Below are 15,600 nucleotides of genomic sequence, written 5' to 3' on the forward strand. Positions count from 1 at the left end.
AAAATTAATTTCCCGAAAACCTCGCCCCTCCCCAATCTACCCCCCGCCCCGCACGCCATTGCTCGTGCCCGCGGCGCGCAAGTCCAAGCTCCCACGACTCCACCGCGACCGCGGAGACGCCCGCGGCCCAGATCGGCCGGGGCGGATGGCGGCGCCGACCTTCCCGGCGCTGCTGCTATCGGCGGTGCTGCTGCTGCTGCTGCTGCCGCCGCCTCCCGGGGCGGAGGCGGTGTGGCTCGAGCTGCCGCCGTCGGGGACCAAGTGCGTCTCCGAGGAGATCCAGCCCAACGTCGTCGTGCTCGCGGACTACGCCATCATGTACGAGTCCCACCCCACCTCGCACCCCACCGTCGCGGTCAAGGTACGCGCGCGCTCTTCCTCGTCTCCTTCCCGGAGGAGCCTAATGTGCGGTTTCGTCGTGTTGGTTCTCGTGTTCGATCTCGATCTGGGCCGGTGAACTGGGATCTCCGCATAGGCAAATTGGGACGCAGCTGAGCTGCCAACGTGCCAGATTGTGCTAATTTTTCGTGCGAATTAAGTCGTGGAATCGTATTGCTAAGGGTGGACCTCTGCGAGTCAAAAACTGGAACTTGTGAGGGATGGACGGAGGGTGGGGAATTAGACATATTCTAGCGTGGGGACATTTTTCAAAGCCTGAGATGCTGACAAATTCATGCTTAAGTAGATGTTCAGCGCGTATTGGGTTTGTGAATCCATCGTTAAGGGGAAATCTGCAGCTCGGCCGTTCATCATGAATCTGATCTTAGTACCTAGTTCCAGGTTTGTACACATGACCCAAATTAACTTAAGAGTCAAAACTGCACCTGGTCTTTGCTTCAGATGGGGACACTCTTTCATCAATTTGGGGATTCCAATGCTGGATGCCCCAATACCAAGTAACATGCTGTGAAGGGTTTCAACTTTCTATTGGGGACCGCATTCTTAAAATACCGTTCTTGTAGTTAGTACTAGCCCTATTGAACTTGGGGGATCATAATTCATAGCACCAAGGTACAACAGATGTTGGATCATATTCGTTATCGTGGTTGTAACCTACCTATTTGTTATGCACATTAGTAGATTCTTCTATTACCTTGAAATAATGTGGGTGTTATCAGCAGACAAATTCAACATATATATGAATATAATGTTACTAGTGTTCAACCCTTAACCCAGCTCGGTCGCAGATTTCTCAGAACTTGAGACCCATATTGTATTTCCAATTCCAGAGTCCAGACAACATAAAATTTTATCATTAAGGTGCACTATAGCTAGTAGCTACTTCCATTGTCAATCTGCCATACCTGCTAACTTAGAAAGGATTAATCACAACTCTAATATTCATATGTCTTGTCTTATGCTAGACCTGTATTTTTATCGGACTTTTGTAGTGTTCAATTTTTCCTTATTCCACAATGAAAAAGGAAGGTATCTGTGTCAATGTATTTTTTGTTTGATCTATTTCTGGGCTTAGAGAAACGGTCATCTTCCCACTAACTCTGGTTTGGTTGGAATCATGTTGGAATCTCAACCTGCAAATGCGTTGATGTAATTCATGGTGGTGCCTTAATTTCACAAAGCAACATCAGCATGTTGAACTTGAATTGAATTAGTGGGTTCTCTGTTTTACTTTATGTTTGTATATGTTATCTTGTGATGATGACCTTACAAGTCATGTCCATCACTCTTGTACAACGTATCTTAGTGCTGCTGCTTGTTGAATGTGTTATTGTTTAATTTTCTTAGGTTTCCCTACCCTTAACTCTTTTTTTTGTTTAGGTTACCTCACCTTATGGCAATACAGTACATCACAATGAGAATGCCACAACGGGTCAGTTTGCATTCACTACCTCAGAAGCTGGAAACTACCTTGCATGCTTCTGGATAGACAGTGCAGAGAAAGGATCAGGAACATCTCTAAATCTTGATTGGAAGATAGGGATTGCAGCGAAGGACTGGGATACAATTGCTAAGAAGGAGAAAATTGAGGTATGGCCTATACAGTCTGGTCCAAGTTCAACCACATTCCAAATTTACTGCATTGCTTTTGGTTTCTAACTATTTGCAATCTGGATTTTTCACCTTTTCTTATCAGGGTGTCGAGCTAGAGCTTAGGAAACTTGAAGCTGCCGTCGAATCCATCCATCATAACTTGCTGTACCTCAAAGCAAGGCAAGTTATCTATTCCTTTTTTTTCCGTTTGAACTGGTATCTATTGTCTTTTCTTCAAAAACATAATAACTACATTGAACTCTTGGGGTAGTATTACCAGTCCCATTGCAACCAGAATTGGCTATAACAATGAAGAACAATACTGGCAGTAATAAATTACCTCATGGATGTTGTTTCGAGTCAGTGACAATATAAATGCGATGATGAGAATGCAAAATGACTGCCACTGTATGTTAAGGGTATTTGCAAAAGTTGGTGCATTGCATGATTGAATGTTATCTCATTATCTGTGCTGTGCTGTGCTGTGCAGGGAAGCGGATATGCGGACGGTGAGCGAGAAAACAAATTCTAGAGTTGCCTGGTTCAGCATCTTGTCACTTGGAGTCTGCATTGTGGTCTCTGTGCTGCAGCTGTGGCATCTTCAAGGTTTCTTCCGGAAGAAGAAGCTCATATAGATTCACGCTCAGCCGTTTGATGTGTGTACTCCGTTGTTAACTACCTTAGGAAAAGGACATTTTTGCCATATTTATTTCGAGGAACTCATATGGTGGACAAAACAGCTGGTTGATACATGATACATGGTTTCAATAGCTAGCAACTAATATTATACGCAATCATGCGCATCATTGGATTTTGATTACTTTGCCGTTGCTGATGCAAACATGGTACTTGTGGAAATATCTGGCATGTATTTTTTTTTTTTGAAAAAGCATGCATGGACAATATGGGCTGTTAAGTTTTGAAGTGATACTTTGGAGCACTTTAGGAGGGTTTATCCCAAAATAACTTCATTAACCAGTAAAACTGAAAAAACTGACTTTTGCACAAAACTGGCCCTTAATCGTGGTAATATATATGGAGGTGACCTTGGGCCTTTTGTGCCGGGCTGGGCCGTTACCGGACCGGACGGACTAGATTTTGTTCTGTGGGGGCAAACCGTGCCACGTCAGACTTCACCTGCCGCCGCCGATGCTCCGGTGGGAGTCAACGGAACACACAAGCTCAGCACGCAGCGCAGCGCAGCCATCGCACATTCGCACCATGGCGCCTCTCCGCCACCGCCGCCTCCTGCTCGCCGTCCTCCTCCTCTGCGGTCTCCCCCGCCCCGCCCACCCCTTCACCGAGCTCGAGTCCGACCAGGTCGCCCGCTTCCAGGAGTACCTCCGCATCCGCACGGCGCACCCGTCCCCCGACTACGCCGGCGCCGCCGCCTTCCTCCTCCCCTACGCCGCGTCCCTGGGCCTCCGCACCACCACGCTCCACTTCACCCCGTGCAAGACCAAGCCCCTGCTCCTCCTCACCTGGCCGGGCTCCGACCCGTCCCTCCCCTCGGTGCTCCTCAACTCCCACATCGACTCCGTCCCCGCGGAGGCCGAGCGGTGGTCGCACCCGCCCTTCGCCGCGCACCGCGACCCCGCCACCGGCCGCGTCTACGCGCGCGGCGCGCAGGACGACAAGTGCCTCCCCGTCCAGTACCTCGAGGCGATCCGGGGCCTCCGGGCCGCGGGGTTCGCGCCCGCCCGCACCGTCCACATCTCGCTCGTCCCCGACGAGGAGATCGGCGGCATGGACGGGTTCGAGAAGTTCGCGCAGTCGGAGGAGTTCCGCGCCCTCAACATCGGGTTCATGCTCGACGAGGGGCAGGCGTCGCCGACGGATGTGTTCAGGGTCTTCTACGCGGACAGGCTGGTGTGGAGGCTCATCGTGAAGGCAGCGGGGGCGCCCGGGCACGGGTCGAGGATGTTCGACGGCGCCGCCGTGGACAATTTGATGGATTGCCTGGAGACCGTGTCCGGGTTCAGGGAGGCGCAGTTCGGGATGGTGAAGGCCGGGGAGAGGGGTCCCGGGGAGGTGGTTTCAGTGAACCCTGTGTACATGAAGGCCGGCATACCAAGCCCCACGGTAAGGGTTGTGCACTTGTGCTGCTACTATCTAGTTACTGTAACTAGCTTAGTGCAAGAGTCATAAACAAACAGATTTTAACATAGGTAACTAGAGATGGTCTGCAAGAATCATTGGTATCACTAGACTCCACATATTTGCTTGTTTTCACTTTCCACATTGCGGTGTGGTGCTGAACTTTATAGGCTTGATTCAATGACCAGCTACTAATTTGCATACTTACTTTTCTGGTACACAAATACTCTGTCCAAAAATTTCACAATATTTTATCTGATTAAATTATTAAACAGATCTAGTAAACTAAGGATCATGTAATACTCTGTCCCTATGGCATTTCTATCAGAGACAATTTGTAAGAGTGCATCAATTGGGAAGGCAATATCTTCCTTTTTGAATTCACAAGTTTACGCCATTGAAATTAGTCCACAAAGTGTAGATTCGCTCTTGATGATAATGTCGTATTTGGTCCTACTTTTGTTGTTATCAGTCCCTCAGCTTTATAATCCTGTTCACCTGCATTCCTTTATTGTCTTCTTTACGAGACCAAAGAATATTATGCGGTTGGAATTTTACATTTCGAATCATTCTAGTATTGTAGGACCTGCGCATAAGTTTCATGCAAAAATAAGGTGCACTGCACAGATGTTTACAGAAACTTATTTTAATGACAAAGGATGTTCAAAATTCATGTATCTTTCATCAACATTTAGTCGTTAAGTCAACCTTGATTTTTTTTGAATAATTCAACCTTGATTGACAGTGCAAAGAGTCCCATATGCTGCTTTCCATGTCATCTAATGATAGAGGGATCAATTTGTGATGCATATGAGTCTACCAAACAAGTTTGAGGGAGACAAACCCAATTGAATAAAATCACTAAATTGTATCTTTCTGCATATCAGAACCAGCAGAGTAGAGTTCAAGGGGCAGACTGAACCATGTATTCTGTAGATACAGGTTGAAGATTTTCCTAAAGCTAGGAGTTGCTTCATAATTATGAATATGATATTTTAATTAAGACTCTATTTTTCATAAGCATATAGAGAAATGAATGTTCTTGTCTCAGTCTGCACTGAGACTTTCAGTCTCATTAAATAATATAGGCCCTTGTCCCCTTGATTTCACCGAATGTTATTTTAGTACATTTGCTGCAGATTTTCTGCAACATTAATTTTTGTATACTTACAAATATAATTTGCTTCAAAGCTCCGAACTAGAACTTTCAGCAGTGAATAGGTTTGTTACCTGTGTTACAGGTAAGATTGTAAAATTCCTGTAATGATAGTGGCATGCTCCAAATTCAACTTTACCATACAATATATTCATTTCTTTAGTGGCTTCTGTAGTCGCTAAAGACAGATTGATGCAGGGTTTTGTGATGAATATGCAACCTTCAGAAGCAGAGGTTGGCTTTGATCTTCGGCTTCCCCCAACCGCAGACATTGAACAGATAAAACGAAGAGTCAAAGAGGAATGGGCACCAGCTCATAAAAACTTGACCTATGAGGTGAAAATTAGTTTCGCTGTCATTTGGATAACTGAAATAAACCAACTTCTTTATTTCCTGAAATCCATTATTGTTCATACAGCTGACACAGAAAGGACCAGTAACGGATGGGGCAGGACATCCCATATTTACAGCAACCGATGAGTCAAACCCATGGTGGTCTGTATTTGAGCAGGCTATCACCTCTGCAGGTGGAAAGCTATCCAAGCCTGAGATCTTATCTTCAACCACAGATTCACGGTTTGTGAGGCAGTTGGGCATTCCCGCCCTTGGGTTTTCTCTGATGAGCAATACTCCGATACTACTTCACGACAATGATGAGGTAAGTGATCCTGGCTTGATACCATTTTCCTTGTCCAGAATGTGATGCTCAAAATCGATGTTATCTCAATGTTTCAGTTTCTGGAGGATAAAGTATTCCTGAGGGGCATCAAAGTGTACGAACATGTTATTAGAGCACTGAGCTCCTTCCAGGGCTGATTCGGAAAAGGATACTTTTGTACATAGAGTATGCATCGTTGAGTTCCCATCTCATTCAGTGGAGGCAGGAGGCAGAGCTCTGACCTCCAGGTTTCTCATTATTGCAGTCTCAAACATACCAAAGGAAACACACTGAAGCAATCAAATCTGCCTAAGATGCTGATTTGAATGACAATCAAGCATATTGATTCATGCATACACAGGGTATGGAGTTATGACATGAATGTAACATGATAACATAGAAGCCATGTGTGGCTAGATATTTCTCCCATTTGGAGGTTCCATTGGTTGTACCCGTGTGCTGGAGGAAACCGGTGTTGTGGAATAAGTTCTCTCCACTTGGACATTTGAATGAGTAGAGAGACAAGGCATGCATGGCTACTGTAGATGGAGCCCTGAAATTTTGATCTTTAGTTGTACGAGGGTATGAAATAAAGAGGCAGATATGCCCAAAACTGTATCTCATGTCCAAACATATATTGCAAAAAGGATATGGCTGTCACTGTCACTCTGTCAGGACTATCTCTCTGTTCCATCTGCTTTGATCTGTGTGGTTGATCTGCCCGTGTCGGCAGCTTACTGTTGAGTGGTGTTGAATACTGGCAACCAATTGCTGTGCCGTGGTTTTCTGCTGATCCTTTCTTTCCTCCTTTGCACCTCCTTATTCAAAGCAAATGCATAGGCACTAAATAAATCACTTAGCGTTCCAATTAAAAATGGAATGCAATTATTAGCGAACATGCTCGATGACGAAACTGTGGAGTCCCACTGCAGCGTTGAAAGCTGCAATTATCAGAATTCAGCAGCATCGAAAAAGGAAAAAAAAAGGGTAAGAATGTACAGCAAAGGTCCAAAGGCACGTTGCTGAACAGTGAGTTGGAACCGTGGTTTGAACCGGATAGTACTACCGGCTGTTTCATCAGGGTTCACACTTGACGCACAGCTTGTCTTCACTCCTGAGCGCGTCAGGCCAACGTGACGCTCCGGCTCAAAGTGAGACAAGGCTCGTGCTCTTTTTTGGGCGAATCAAAAGCTCTTTTTCCCCTCTTTTTCCGAGAACCAAAACCCTTCAATGTTTAGTACAAAATCTTGGTCCTTTGTGAGAAAAGAAATCCTGAGAGAACTTCAGCCTTTGTTTTTTCTCCCTTTTGAGAGCCTGAAGAACAGTGGCCATGCTCGTGGGAAGAAGCTTCCGGCCATCTTCCTGCCCATCCCCCGCCTCAGCTTCATGTCCGCTGCGCGGGCGGCGCAATGCCTTCCAGCTCCACGCTGACGCCGGGCGCGAAAGATACCCGTGGACAAGATGAACTGTTTGCTCGGTCCTCTTTGACGAAACGGGCGCGAACAACAGCAGATGGAGTGAGAGAAAAGAAAGGAAAAAAGAAAACAGGTTTTGAGAGACAAAGGGATCATGCATGTTCATCCATCATTGGTCTGTCTGTCACTCTCGCATCATGAGATCATCTGCAGGGGGGCTGGCCTGTCTCTGCGAGCTAGGCTGTTAAACCGCGTGAGCAGTGGGCCTAGGAGTGGTAAAGGGCCCAACATTTTGAACTAGAAAATCTAAGGATCGGGCACTAAAAGGGTCGGGCTCTAAACATATGTATTTTTGAACTAAAAATTTTAAGGGTTTTATTGGGCTGTGAAGAGGCCATTAGGGCCATGGCCCATTACCACCCCTAAGTGGGCCACGCCGAGACGCTACCCCAGTCCCCAGCCGGCTGCTAGCTGCTGATCTGATCATCTGATGACGCTAGTGTGACTAGTTTGTCGAGGGTTCCTGTTGCTGACGCTCTGAAGAAGTAGACATGCATGTGTTACTTGCGAACGGTCTATCAGTGTCAGGTGAAACATGGAAGCTACCCGTAGTTATGAAGTGAAATTCTCAAAAGAGCTAGTAGAGCACAGATGTATCGGGAACTGCGGAAGCAACGCAATTTTCAGGAACAAAATCGGCTTCGTCGTTGTGAGACATGAAGCTGGACGAGTAGCAAGGGAAATGGTAAATTGTAAACTCCATTTTACCCTGAACTTTGTCCTTGGCTCGCTTCAATCCATGTTTGCGTGTGGTAGTTTTTGGAGAGCTTCCAATATCGTCGACGCAAAGATTGTAATATGGTTTTTGTTTTCACTGCATCTCTCTCTTCAAGATAAACCATGCATACATAGGAGCGCTACCATGCGTGTGAACACGGCTTACAGAGGATGAAACAGAGGACCACTAGGGCTGTGCAACGCATATTTTTTATGAGGATATGCAAGCCATTTTTAGAATCAGTTCACTTGGTCCGGCCATCTGCCGTATCTGCGTTCAGATTCATGGATCGATGGTTTACTGTCTGAACTCTGAAGGAGCTGTAACTGTTTTTCTTTCAAAAAAAAAGAGCTGTAACTGTCGTCGGCAGGTGCATCATACACGTCTGGACGTTTGGCTTGAGAACAAAACTCACAATAGCAACCATCGGCCACCAATGGCCACGCTCAGTAGCTGCGGAGAGGAGCAACGCGGTTTGTGCCGGAGGCGTCCTACACCCAACCACCCTCCCGTCCTCGGCAGGCAGGCAGCGGCTGCAAGTTGCCCCGGGCCAGCGCGCAGCTAAGCTCCAGCTGCCTCTGCTGGCGACCGCGACCGGAGCACACGGCTTTCCTACGCACGCGCCCCTGTGTCCGGCGTAGCCGAGCGGTCGCCGCCGTGCTGACGCTGTACGCCGCCGCCGCCGCAAGCCCTAGGCTAGGCCCCAACCGATCTCCTGTCGCCGTCCCCATCTCATCGCCTACGCCCCCGGAAGGAATCCGCGAAGCTGCCGGGCCGAATAAACAAAGCAGCCCCACCTCGCATGTTACCCCTTGTCTAACTTCTCTTAGCAATGTGGTAATCTACTACTTAGTACTAATCCTGCTGCAACGTACTAATGCGGCTGTTGGAAGGTGTGTGGGCGAGGTGTGAGTTCCTACTGCTGTTCATGGCCGGCCGGACACGAACGAACCGAGAACAGCGGCGGCGGCCTCGTCGATCGCGTGCCGAGGTGGGGAAAAGTTGCCGCGCGCGGCCATGTGGCCGCCATGTACTCTACTGCACCAACTTGTCAAGATCTAGTGCGCAGTGCAGTCAACCCCGGGGCGCGTCGGCAGGTTAAACTCTCAGCTGGAAAAACGACCAGGTTACGCATCACACATGCAGCCATCAGGCATGCAGAGGTTAGGTTCAGTCGCAACCGCAACCACCACTGCGTTTTTTTCTATCACACAACAGAAAACAGAAAACAATCACCATTCTGTCGATTTTTTCCAAGTACTAGATCAGTTCCTAGTAGTAGACTACTAATGGTTAAGGCGTCCAGTTGGTTGAATTCGCCTGTCGACTCACATGCCACTGAGAGAGAGAGTGAGAGACCCAAGCTTTGCAGCAGCAACAAGTAGATAGTCCACTGGCCTATCCAGTGGTCCTGTTTGGTTGCATTCTAGAATTCCTAGAATGTGTTTTCTAGACTCTGCATGAAGTACTACTAGCTGTGCTGCGGGCGCGGTTGACGCGGCCCCGAACTTGGTTTTTCCAGTTCGTCTCGGATCACAGCTGTGCTGCGCGCGCAGGTCGTACGGCGGCATCACCACCAACGCTCTCGATTCAGCAGCAGGAATGCAGGACGGATGCTTCCTCGTTGGCTTTAAAAATCCCCTCCGCTGCATCACTGGCAGCTGTACGGCTGACCAGGGACGGCATGGCATGGTGTGTGTGCTCGATCAGGATCGCCCTGATGTGAACGGGAAAGGTTTTTCAAATGCTCAACCACTAGGCAATGCTTAAACTAATGCGCGAGACGCTCGCATTGACATTGCCACAGTCGTGACGTGCCGTCCTATAAATCTGGCCGTCGATCGCCAAGGTTTCTCCAAGCAGACCAACAAGCAGCAGCAGTAGCACTGATCGAGCTGGCAGCACACACAGCGGCACATCCCACCGAGGAAGAAACCATCGCCGTCGCGTCAGCGCAACCCCAAGAAACCAAAGCAAGCGAGGCGGCAGCTAGCCATGGTGAAGACGGCGGCGGCGAAGCACGGCGCGAAGAGGACGTACAAGGGCGTGCGGATGCGGAGCTGGGGGTCGTGGGTGTCGGAGGTGCGGGCGCCGGGGCAGAAGACGCGGATATGGTTGGGGTCCCACTCCACCGCCGAGGCCGCGGCGCGGGCCTACGACGCCGCGCTGCTCTGCCTCAAGGGCTCCGCGGCCGCGGCGGACCTCAACTTCCCGCTCCGCCTCCCGTTCGACCTGCCGCCCGCCGCCATGTCGCCCAAGGCCATCCAGCGCGTCGCCGCCGCCGCCGCGGCCGGGGGCGGCGCGGGCTTCGCGGCGTGCGCCGCCGACAATGCCGATAGCGCGTGCAGCGGCACCACCCCGGCGTGGAGCGGCGGCTCGCCCAGCCGCAGCGACGACGCCTCCGCGGTCAGCTCCCTGGAGTCCACGGTGAGCAGCGAGAGCGAGCTGCCGGCGGCCCACCACTACGGCGACGCCGACGCCGACGCCGACGCGGACTACTACAGCTCGCTCGCCGACATCGACGCCTTCTTCCAGTCGCCCAAGTGCATGGAGTACGCCATGATGGACCCCTGCAGCGCCTTCTTCGCGCCGGCGCCGGTGGCGGCCGACGACGCCTGCTGGGAGGAGGAAGGCGACCTCGCGCTCTGGAGCTTCTCCACTCTCGACTGCTGAAGCGGCGTCAGAGAAATGGGAGCCATAATTCAGTTACTGACCAATCGCCGATCAGGTGACCAAGAAGAACACCGGTCATCGTTGGCACGAAAAAGTATAGTTAAATTCCATTATATATATATATATACTATTTGATCATTCAAATTCAATGTAAACAATTGTAATAAGCTAATTATAGTAATTATGCATTGTAGGGGGAGCTCTCATGGAGCTCCATGTTTTAAGGTAGCTTCCATGGAGTTAACCTCCCTACAGTTGCTTGTTATCAGTATTCAGTAAAGGGCAAAAGGCAGCTTTATTGGAAGTACAATTGACTGTTATGAGTAATTCTTTTTAGAGCACAAAGTACTTGTATATTTTAGCAGTGGTGATTACACTTTCATGACTGGGGAACTAAATAGTAGAAAATGCATTATCAGACGTTTTCTGTTTTTAAAATTTTTCTCGATTTATTTGGTGAAAACAAATGTGCATACATGGGTATCTACAAAGAAGAACACAAGAAAAGAACTGAGCTAACAATAAGAACCAAACCATCATACATGTTAGTGCCTCAACCCAGTTCATCTGGTAAGGTTGACGTCCGCATTACGGCCCATATACGATTTTTCAAATGGACCGGAATAAATAAATGTCCAAGGCAATGTGGGCCGTCAACCCCAGCCTCTACATGCTGGTCTACCAGCGGGCTTCTTTCAGCTCATTCCCTCTCACAGAATATTATTGAATCAGTTGAAACCATCTGAAACTAGCCAGCTTCTAAACAAGCTGAAACTAGCCGAACGGAGTAATGTGAGAATGGTAGCCCAAGTCGCCACCACCCCAGCAGTGGAATTGGGAGGGGGATGCCCCCCCCCCCAACAACAACAACAAATTGTGCAATGTGGAATGTGGAAGTAGATGACAAATTATGTCTGCCCCACTTGGAACCATGCTTGTAACAGTCTCACGGAGCAGGGTTATATTCTATTTAGTTGGTTCTTTGTAGCAGTAGATTCAGCTATGTGGGCAATGTGGAGTTGTTTCAGATTCAACCTTGGTTGTAGCAGCTGCAATTTGATTAGAGTGACTGAAATATTAAAAATAAAATAAATTCAGAAAGTATCTTGTTTCTAGAATTAAGTTTGCTCCATGCATTTTCCTTCTTTGGTGAAATTGGTGGACCATTTACATTGTATTAGATGGATGGTGGAATTGCCTGCAAGAGTACTAAATTCTTTTCACAGGTACACAATTAAGTTGATAGCCTGTAAGGCTGTTCTACATATCGATGAAATGACAAATTTTACATACAGATGTATTCCTGAAATATCATTCATCATGGTTGAGTAGCGGCATCATTCTCTGTCAGCGGGTTTGGTGATAATGCACAACTAAATTGGTGGCTTTAAGACTGCAGCTGTACAAATTGAATCACTTCAACTCTTGTAGATCGTTCACAATTGCTCCTTCCGTTCCAAATTATAAGTCATTCCAAGAATTTTGGAGAGTCAAAATTTTTCAAGTTTGACCAAATTTATATAATAAAGTAATAACATTTATGATACCAATTAAGTATCATTAGATTCTTTGTTAGTTATATTTTCATAGTATGTCTATTTGATGTTATAAATTTTTGTGTTTATCTCTATAATTTTGGTTAAATTTTGAGATAGTTTAACTCTCCAAGATTCTTGGAATGACTTATAATTTGGAACAGAGGGAGTAGAATCTTGGATACTCTATAGTAGCAGCTGCGGCAGCAGACTTTCCATTTAGTTAGATCAGAATATGTTAAACACCTACAAGTAAAACACTGTGATAAGTTATTTCACAATTAGAATAGCACCAAAAAATGAGGGAGAGTTGAGTGGCGGTCCTCAGTATCGAAACAGAATAATCTGAAATTGTAATTACTATCGCTACATAAATGTTTCAGGTTTATTAAAAAAATATATATGAAAGATTCCAACCATTGCAGATTCCGTTTAACTTTGCATTGTTCCTAACATTCTCATATGCTTTTTTATATGCAATATACAAACCAATAATTAATAACTGAGATAGCGCAACTGAGAGTAATTGTTTACTTGATTTCGGGGCAGACCTTTGAAACCACAACTTCTAATAGACTGCTCATGTGAAAAATAAAAAATGAATAGCATATTGTATTTTGTTACTTAAGTGAATGGCAGCTTGGTGGAATTTCGAGTAACAAATATAAGCCTGTATCTGAAATATCACCTTTCAAGCCAACACCTCTACAACAAAAAATTGGTGTCTTCAACACAGACATAAGCTTTACCTGATGTTCAGAGGACCTTGGCAAATGCAAAACGTGGTACGGTAGGCACAACATGTGCAATAATCTTCACCTTCCTCCAAGCTACTGAAGATCATGCTAATCCGACTTCAGACTAATGTCAGAAGTCAGAGCAAAGGGACATAAATTGCACCGTGTGAGAATTCAATCAACTTCAAAATAACAAGGACCAACTTCACCAACTGTACAGAATAGGGCCACAACTCCAACATCAAGCATCATCACAAAGGAGGCACCGAGAACTTACAAAAATGCCAGAGTGGTGTGGCCTGCCGCCACAAAACATCGCAAGCTCCAGGATGGGTCATCGGAATCCAAATGAGATGGTGGAGTTAGATAGAGGTCCAGCAACTGAAAGAATCTCGATCTGGCCTACGGATCGATTCACATAGTGGTACAGATGCAATTGGACTTAGCGGACAGGGGTCTAATTATAAAAAAAACAATGTCGGTGCTAGAAATGGCAAACAGCGTGCCGTGCATACGATTAGATGTGGCTTAGCACATGATGACTCAAGATTTATACTGGTTCAGACTTCAGACAACATGCCCTACGTCTAGTCGGAGGATAGGTTTGTTTGTATTGTTTGAGTCCTGGTGCTCGGTGGTGCTCGGGAGTTACAACTTACAAGCTTACGAGTGAGCTGAGATTACGAGTGAGCTGAGATGTGAATGGGATGATGAATTTCTTTCCTATACGACTGGCTCTCCCTTTTATAAGTTTCAAAGGGGTAGCCTTACAGTGGAGACTAAAAAAAGGGATGAGGCCAAAAGAGAATGGCACTAGAAGGGAGCCACCCCCTCCTTCAGTCGGGGCTATCCATCTTGTTAGAAAGTGTCCTGTGTTTGTACGGTCAAGAGCCTGGCTTCCATCCGGCCGGCCCATGTATAGTATATTCGGTTAGAGAAGGGTACGGGAAGGAGTCCATATCCTATAGGTTTCCTTTAGCCTCACGATCCTCCTCTCCTATATATATAAATGTATTGTCTCTCAATTAATCAATCTACTATTCCTCACAATCTCTATTGCTTTCATGGTATCACGAGTTTAGGTTTCCTGAACACGCTTCCGCACCAGCGCGCCTCCTCTTTCCGGCGCTGCTTCATGGCTAGCGCTACGCCGCCGCCCGGCGCCACCTCCGGCGCCACGGTCGTCGACCCCGACGCCGATGCCAACGCTGCTGCTGCCCTCAAGCGCGCTGAAGAACTTCGAGACGCTGAGGAGGAACGCGATAGCGTGGCCAAGGCTGCTCGCGATGCTGCTCTTGCCCGCGCGGCAGATGCAGATCGCGAAGCTGCCATCGCGCAACAAGAGCGCGACGCGGCTGATGCCCGTGTCCGCGCTGCTCAAGAACCTACGGCTCCCTCACCAAGTTTTCCCTGGAGTCCCACGTCCTCTCCGACGTGGTTCGCACCTGGATCCTCGGCACCATGACCGACGACCTTGCCGACACGGTGTCCCAGCACGGTTCCACAGCTCGCGTCCTGTGGCTCTCCATCGAGTCACAGTTCCTTGGGAACCGTACGACCTGCGCCCTCTACACCGACCAAGAATTCCGCTCCTTCTCTCAAGATGACCTCCCTGTTGCCGAGTACTGCCGCCGCTACAAGAAGCTCGATGAGGATCTTCGCGATCTTGGCGAGCCCGTCTCTGACAGGACTCTCGTCCTCAACATCGTCAGGGGCCACAACGAGCGATTCCTCGCGCTCGGTCTTCATCTCCGCCGCACCAATCCTCTTCCCAGCTTCCTGCAGGTCCGCGATGACCTGGCTCTCGAGGAACTCACCATGGCGAAGGCTGCCCCGGCTGCAGCTCTCACTGCCCTCTCCGGGACTGGCGGCCCTGGCGGCTCCAAGCCGCCTACTCCTTCCACAGCCGCCCCGCGCCCTCCACAGCAGCCGTCCCAGCGCCCCCCACAGCAGCAGTCTGGGGGCGGCTCGGGTGGCGGGTCCAGCTCCAGCCAGCCGCAGCAGCGCTAGAAGCGGGGCAAGCGGGGAGGCCGCAACATGTGGCGGCGGCGGACAGGGGCGATCTACATGTGGCCCGGGCAGCGCCCCCTTCTATCCCTCGTCCACCTGCCGGGCCGGCCCAGCAACCTTAGGCTCTTCTTGCTGGACCGCCTGGGCAGTGGGCGGGCCAGTGGGGTGTTCCTCCTCTAGCGGCCTATGGGCCAGCTCCTGGTTATGTTGGCCCACCTTCGTCTGCTCCAAGCTGGGATCTGCAAGCCCTCACTGCCAACTTTCAGACCATGGCTCTTCAGCAACCGCAACAACAAGAGTGGTATTTTGATACTGGTGCTTCTAGTCATATGACCTCCGATGCCGGTATAATCTCTCACACACCCTCTTCACGTCATCTTCCATCTAACATTGTTGCTGTAGGGAAACGGGTAGGCTACGCTAGCATCACTACCGCATAAACCCAAGATACTTGCGAGTAGAAGATCATAGATCGTTACCACTAGACGCGCAGCGCAGCGGAAGAAGTCGCGCGTCGATGTAGAGGAAGTAGTCGATCACGTCCCACGA

General features: G+C 48.5%; 4 protein-coding genes across 5 annotated transcripts; all 4 read left to right on the top strand.

The window, feature by feature from the left end:
* LOC120669766 (transmembrane emp24 domain-containing protein p24delta3-like) lies at nucleotides 1-2,809 on the top strand. Its single transcript, XM_039949613.1, has 4 exons — nucleotides 1-361; nucleotides 1,780-1,989; nucleotides 2,096-2,172; nucleotides 2,483-2,809. Exons 1-4 carry the CDS (start codon nucleotides 146-148, stop codon nucleotides 2,625-2,627), a joined length of 648 nt encoding a protein of 215 aa, XP_039805547.1. The 5' UTR covers nucleotides 1-145; the 3' UTR covers nucleotides 2,628-2,809.
* Nucleotides 2,810-3,125: 316 nt separating this feature from the next.
* LOC120669764 (aminoacylase-1-like) lies at nucleotides 3,126-6,583 on the top strand. 2 transcript variants are annotated; one of them, XM_039949610.1, is made up of 5 exons: nucleotides 3,158-4,074; nucleotides 5,444-5,581; nucleotides 5,664-5,903; nucleotides 5,981-6,089; nucleotides 6,169-6,583. In XM_039949610.1, exons 1-4 carry the CDS (start codon nucleotides 3,214-3,216, stop codon nucleotides 6,059-6,061), a joined length of 1,320 nt encoding a protein of 439 aa, XP_039805544.1. In that variant the 5' UTR covers nucleotides 3,158-3,213; the 3' UTR covers nucleotides 6,062-6,089; nucleotides 6,169-6,583. The 2 variants fall into 2 exon arrangements, with proteins under 2 accessions (XP_039805543.1, XP_039805544.1); XM_039949609.1 differs by having other exon boundaries at nucleotides 3,126-4,074; nucleotides 5,981-6,583.
* Nucleotides 6,584-9,775: 3,192 nt separating this feature from the next.
* Nucleotides 9,776-11,125, top strand: LOC120669765 (ethylene-responsive transcription factor ERF014-like). Its single transcript, XM_039949611.1, has one exon. It carries the CDS (start codon nucleotides 10,092-10,094, stop codon nucleotides 10,767-10,769), a length of 678 nt encoding a protein of 225 aa, XP_039805545.1. The 5' UTR covers nucleotides 9,776-10,091; the 3' UTR covers nucleotides 10,770-11,125.
* A 3,377-nt stretch (nucleotides 11,126-14,502) lies between these two features.
* On the top strand, nucleotides 14,503-15,051 carry LOC120669087. Its single transcript, XM_039948907.1, has one exon. The coding sequence runs from the start codon at nucleotides 14,503-14,505 to the stop codon at nucleotides 15,049-15,051; it is 549 nt and encodes a 182-aa protein (XP_039804841.1).
* The last annotated feature ends 549 nt before the right edge of the window (nucleotides 15,052-15,600 follow it).

This window comes from Panicum virgatum, chromosome 4N (assembly GCF_016808335.1).
Source record: "Panicum virgatum strain AP13 chromosome 4N, P.virgatum_v5, whole genome shotgun sequence".
Classification (NCBI taxonomy): Eukaryota; Viridiplantae; Streptophyta; class Magnoliopsida; order Poales; family Poaceae; genus Panicum; species Panicum virgatum.

Coding starts and splice junctions, on each gene's coding strand:
- LOC120669766 (XM_039949613.1), top strand. CDS start 146: ATGGCGGCGCCGACCTTCCCGGCGCTGCTGCTATCGGCGGTGCTGCTG. Junction 362..1,779: donor ACCCCACCGTCGCGGTCAAG/GTACGCGCGCGC, acceptor TTTTTTGTTTAG/GTTACCTCACCTTATGGCAA. Junction 2,173..2,482: donor TTGCTGTACCTCAAAGCAAG/GCAAGTTATCTA, acceptor TGTGCTGTGCAG/GGAAGCGGATATGCGGACGG.
- LOC120669087 (XM_039948907.1), top strand. CDS start 14,503: ATGACCGACGACCTTGCCGACACGGTGTCCCAGCACGGTTCCACAGCT.
- LOC120669765 (XM_039949611.1), top strand. CDS start 10,092: ATGGTGAAGACGGCGGCGGCGAAGCACGGCGCGAAGAGGACGTACAAG.
- LOC120669764 (XM_039949609.1), top strand. CDS start 3,142: ATGCTCCGGTGGGAGTCAACGGAACACACAAGCTCAGCACGCAGCGCA. Junction 5,582..5,663: donor ATAAAAACTTGACCTATGAG/GTGAAAATTAGT, acceptor TTGTTCATACAG/CTGACACAGAAAGGACCAGT. Junction 5,904..5,980: donor TACTTCACGACAATGATGAG/GTAAGTGATCCT, acceptor TCAATGTTTCAG/TTTCTGGAGGATAAAGTATT.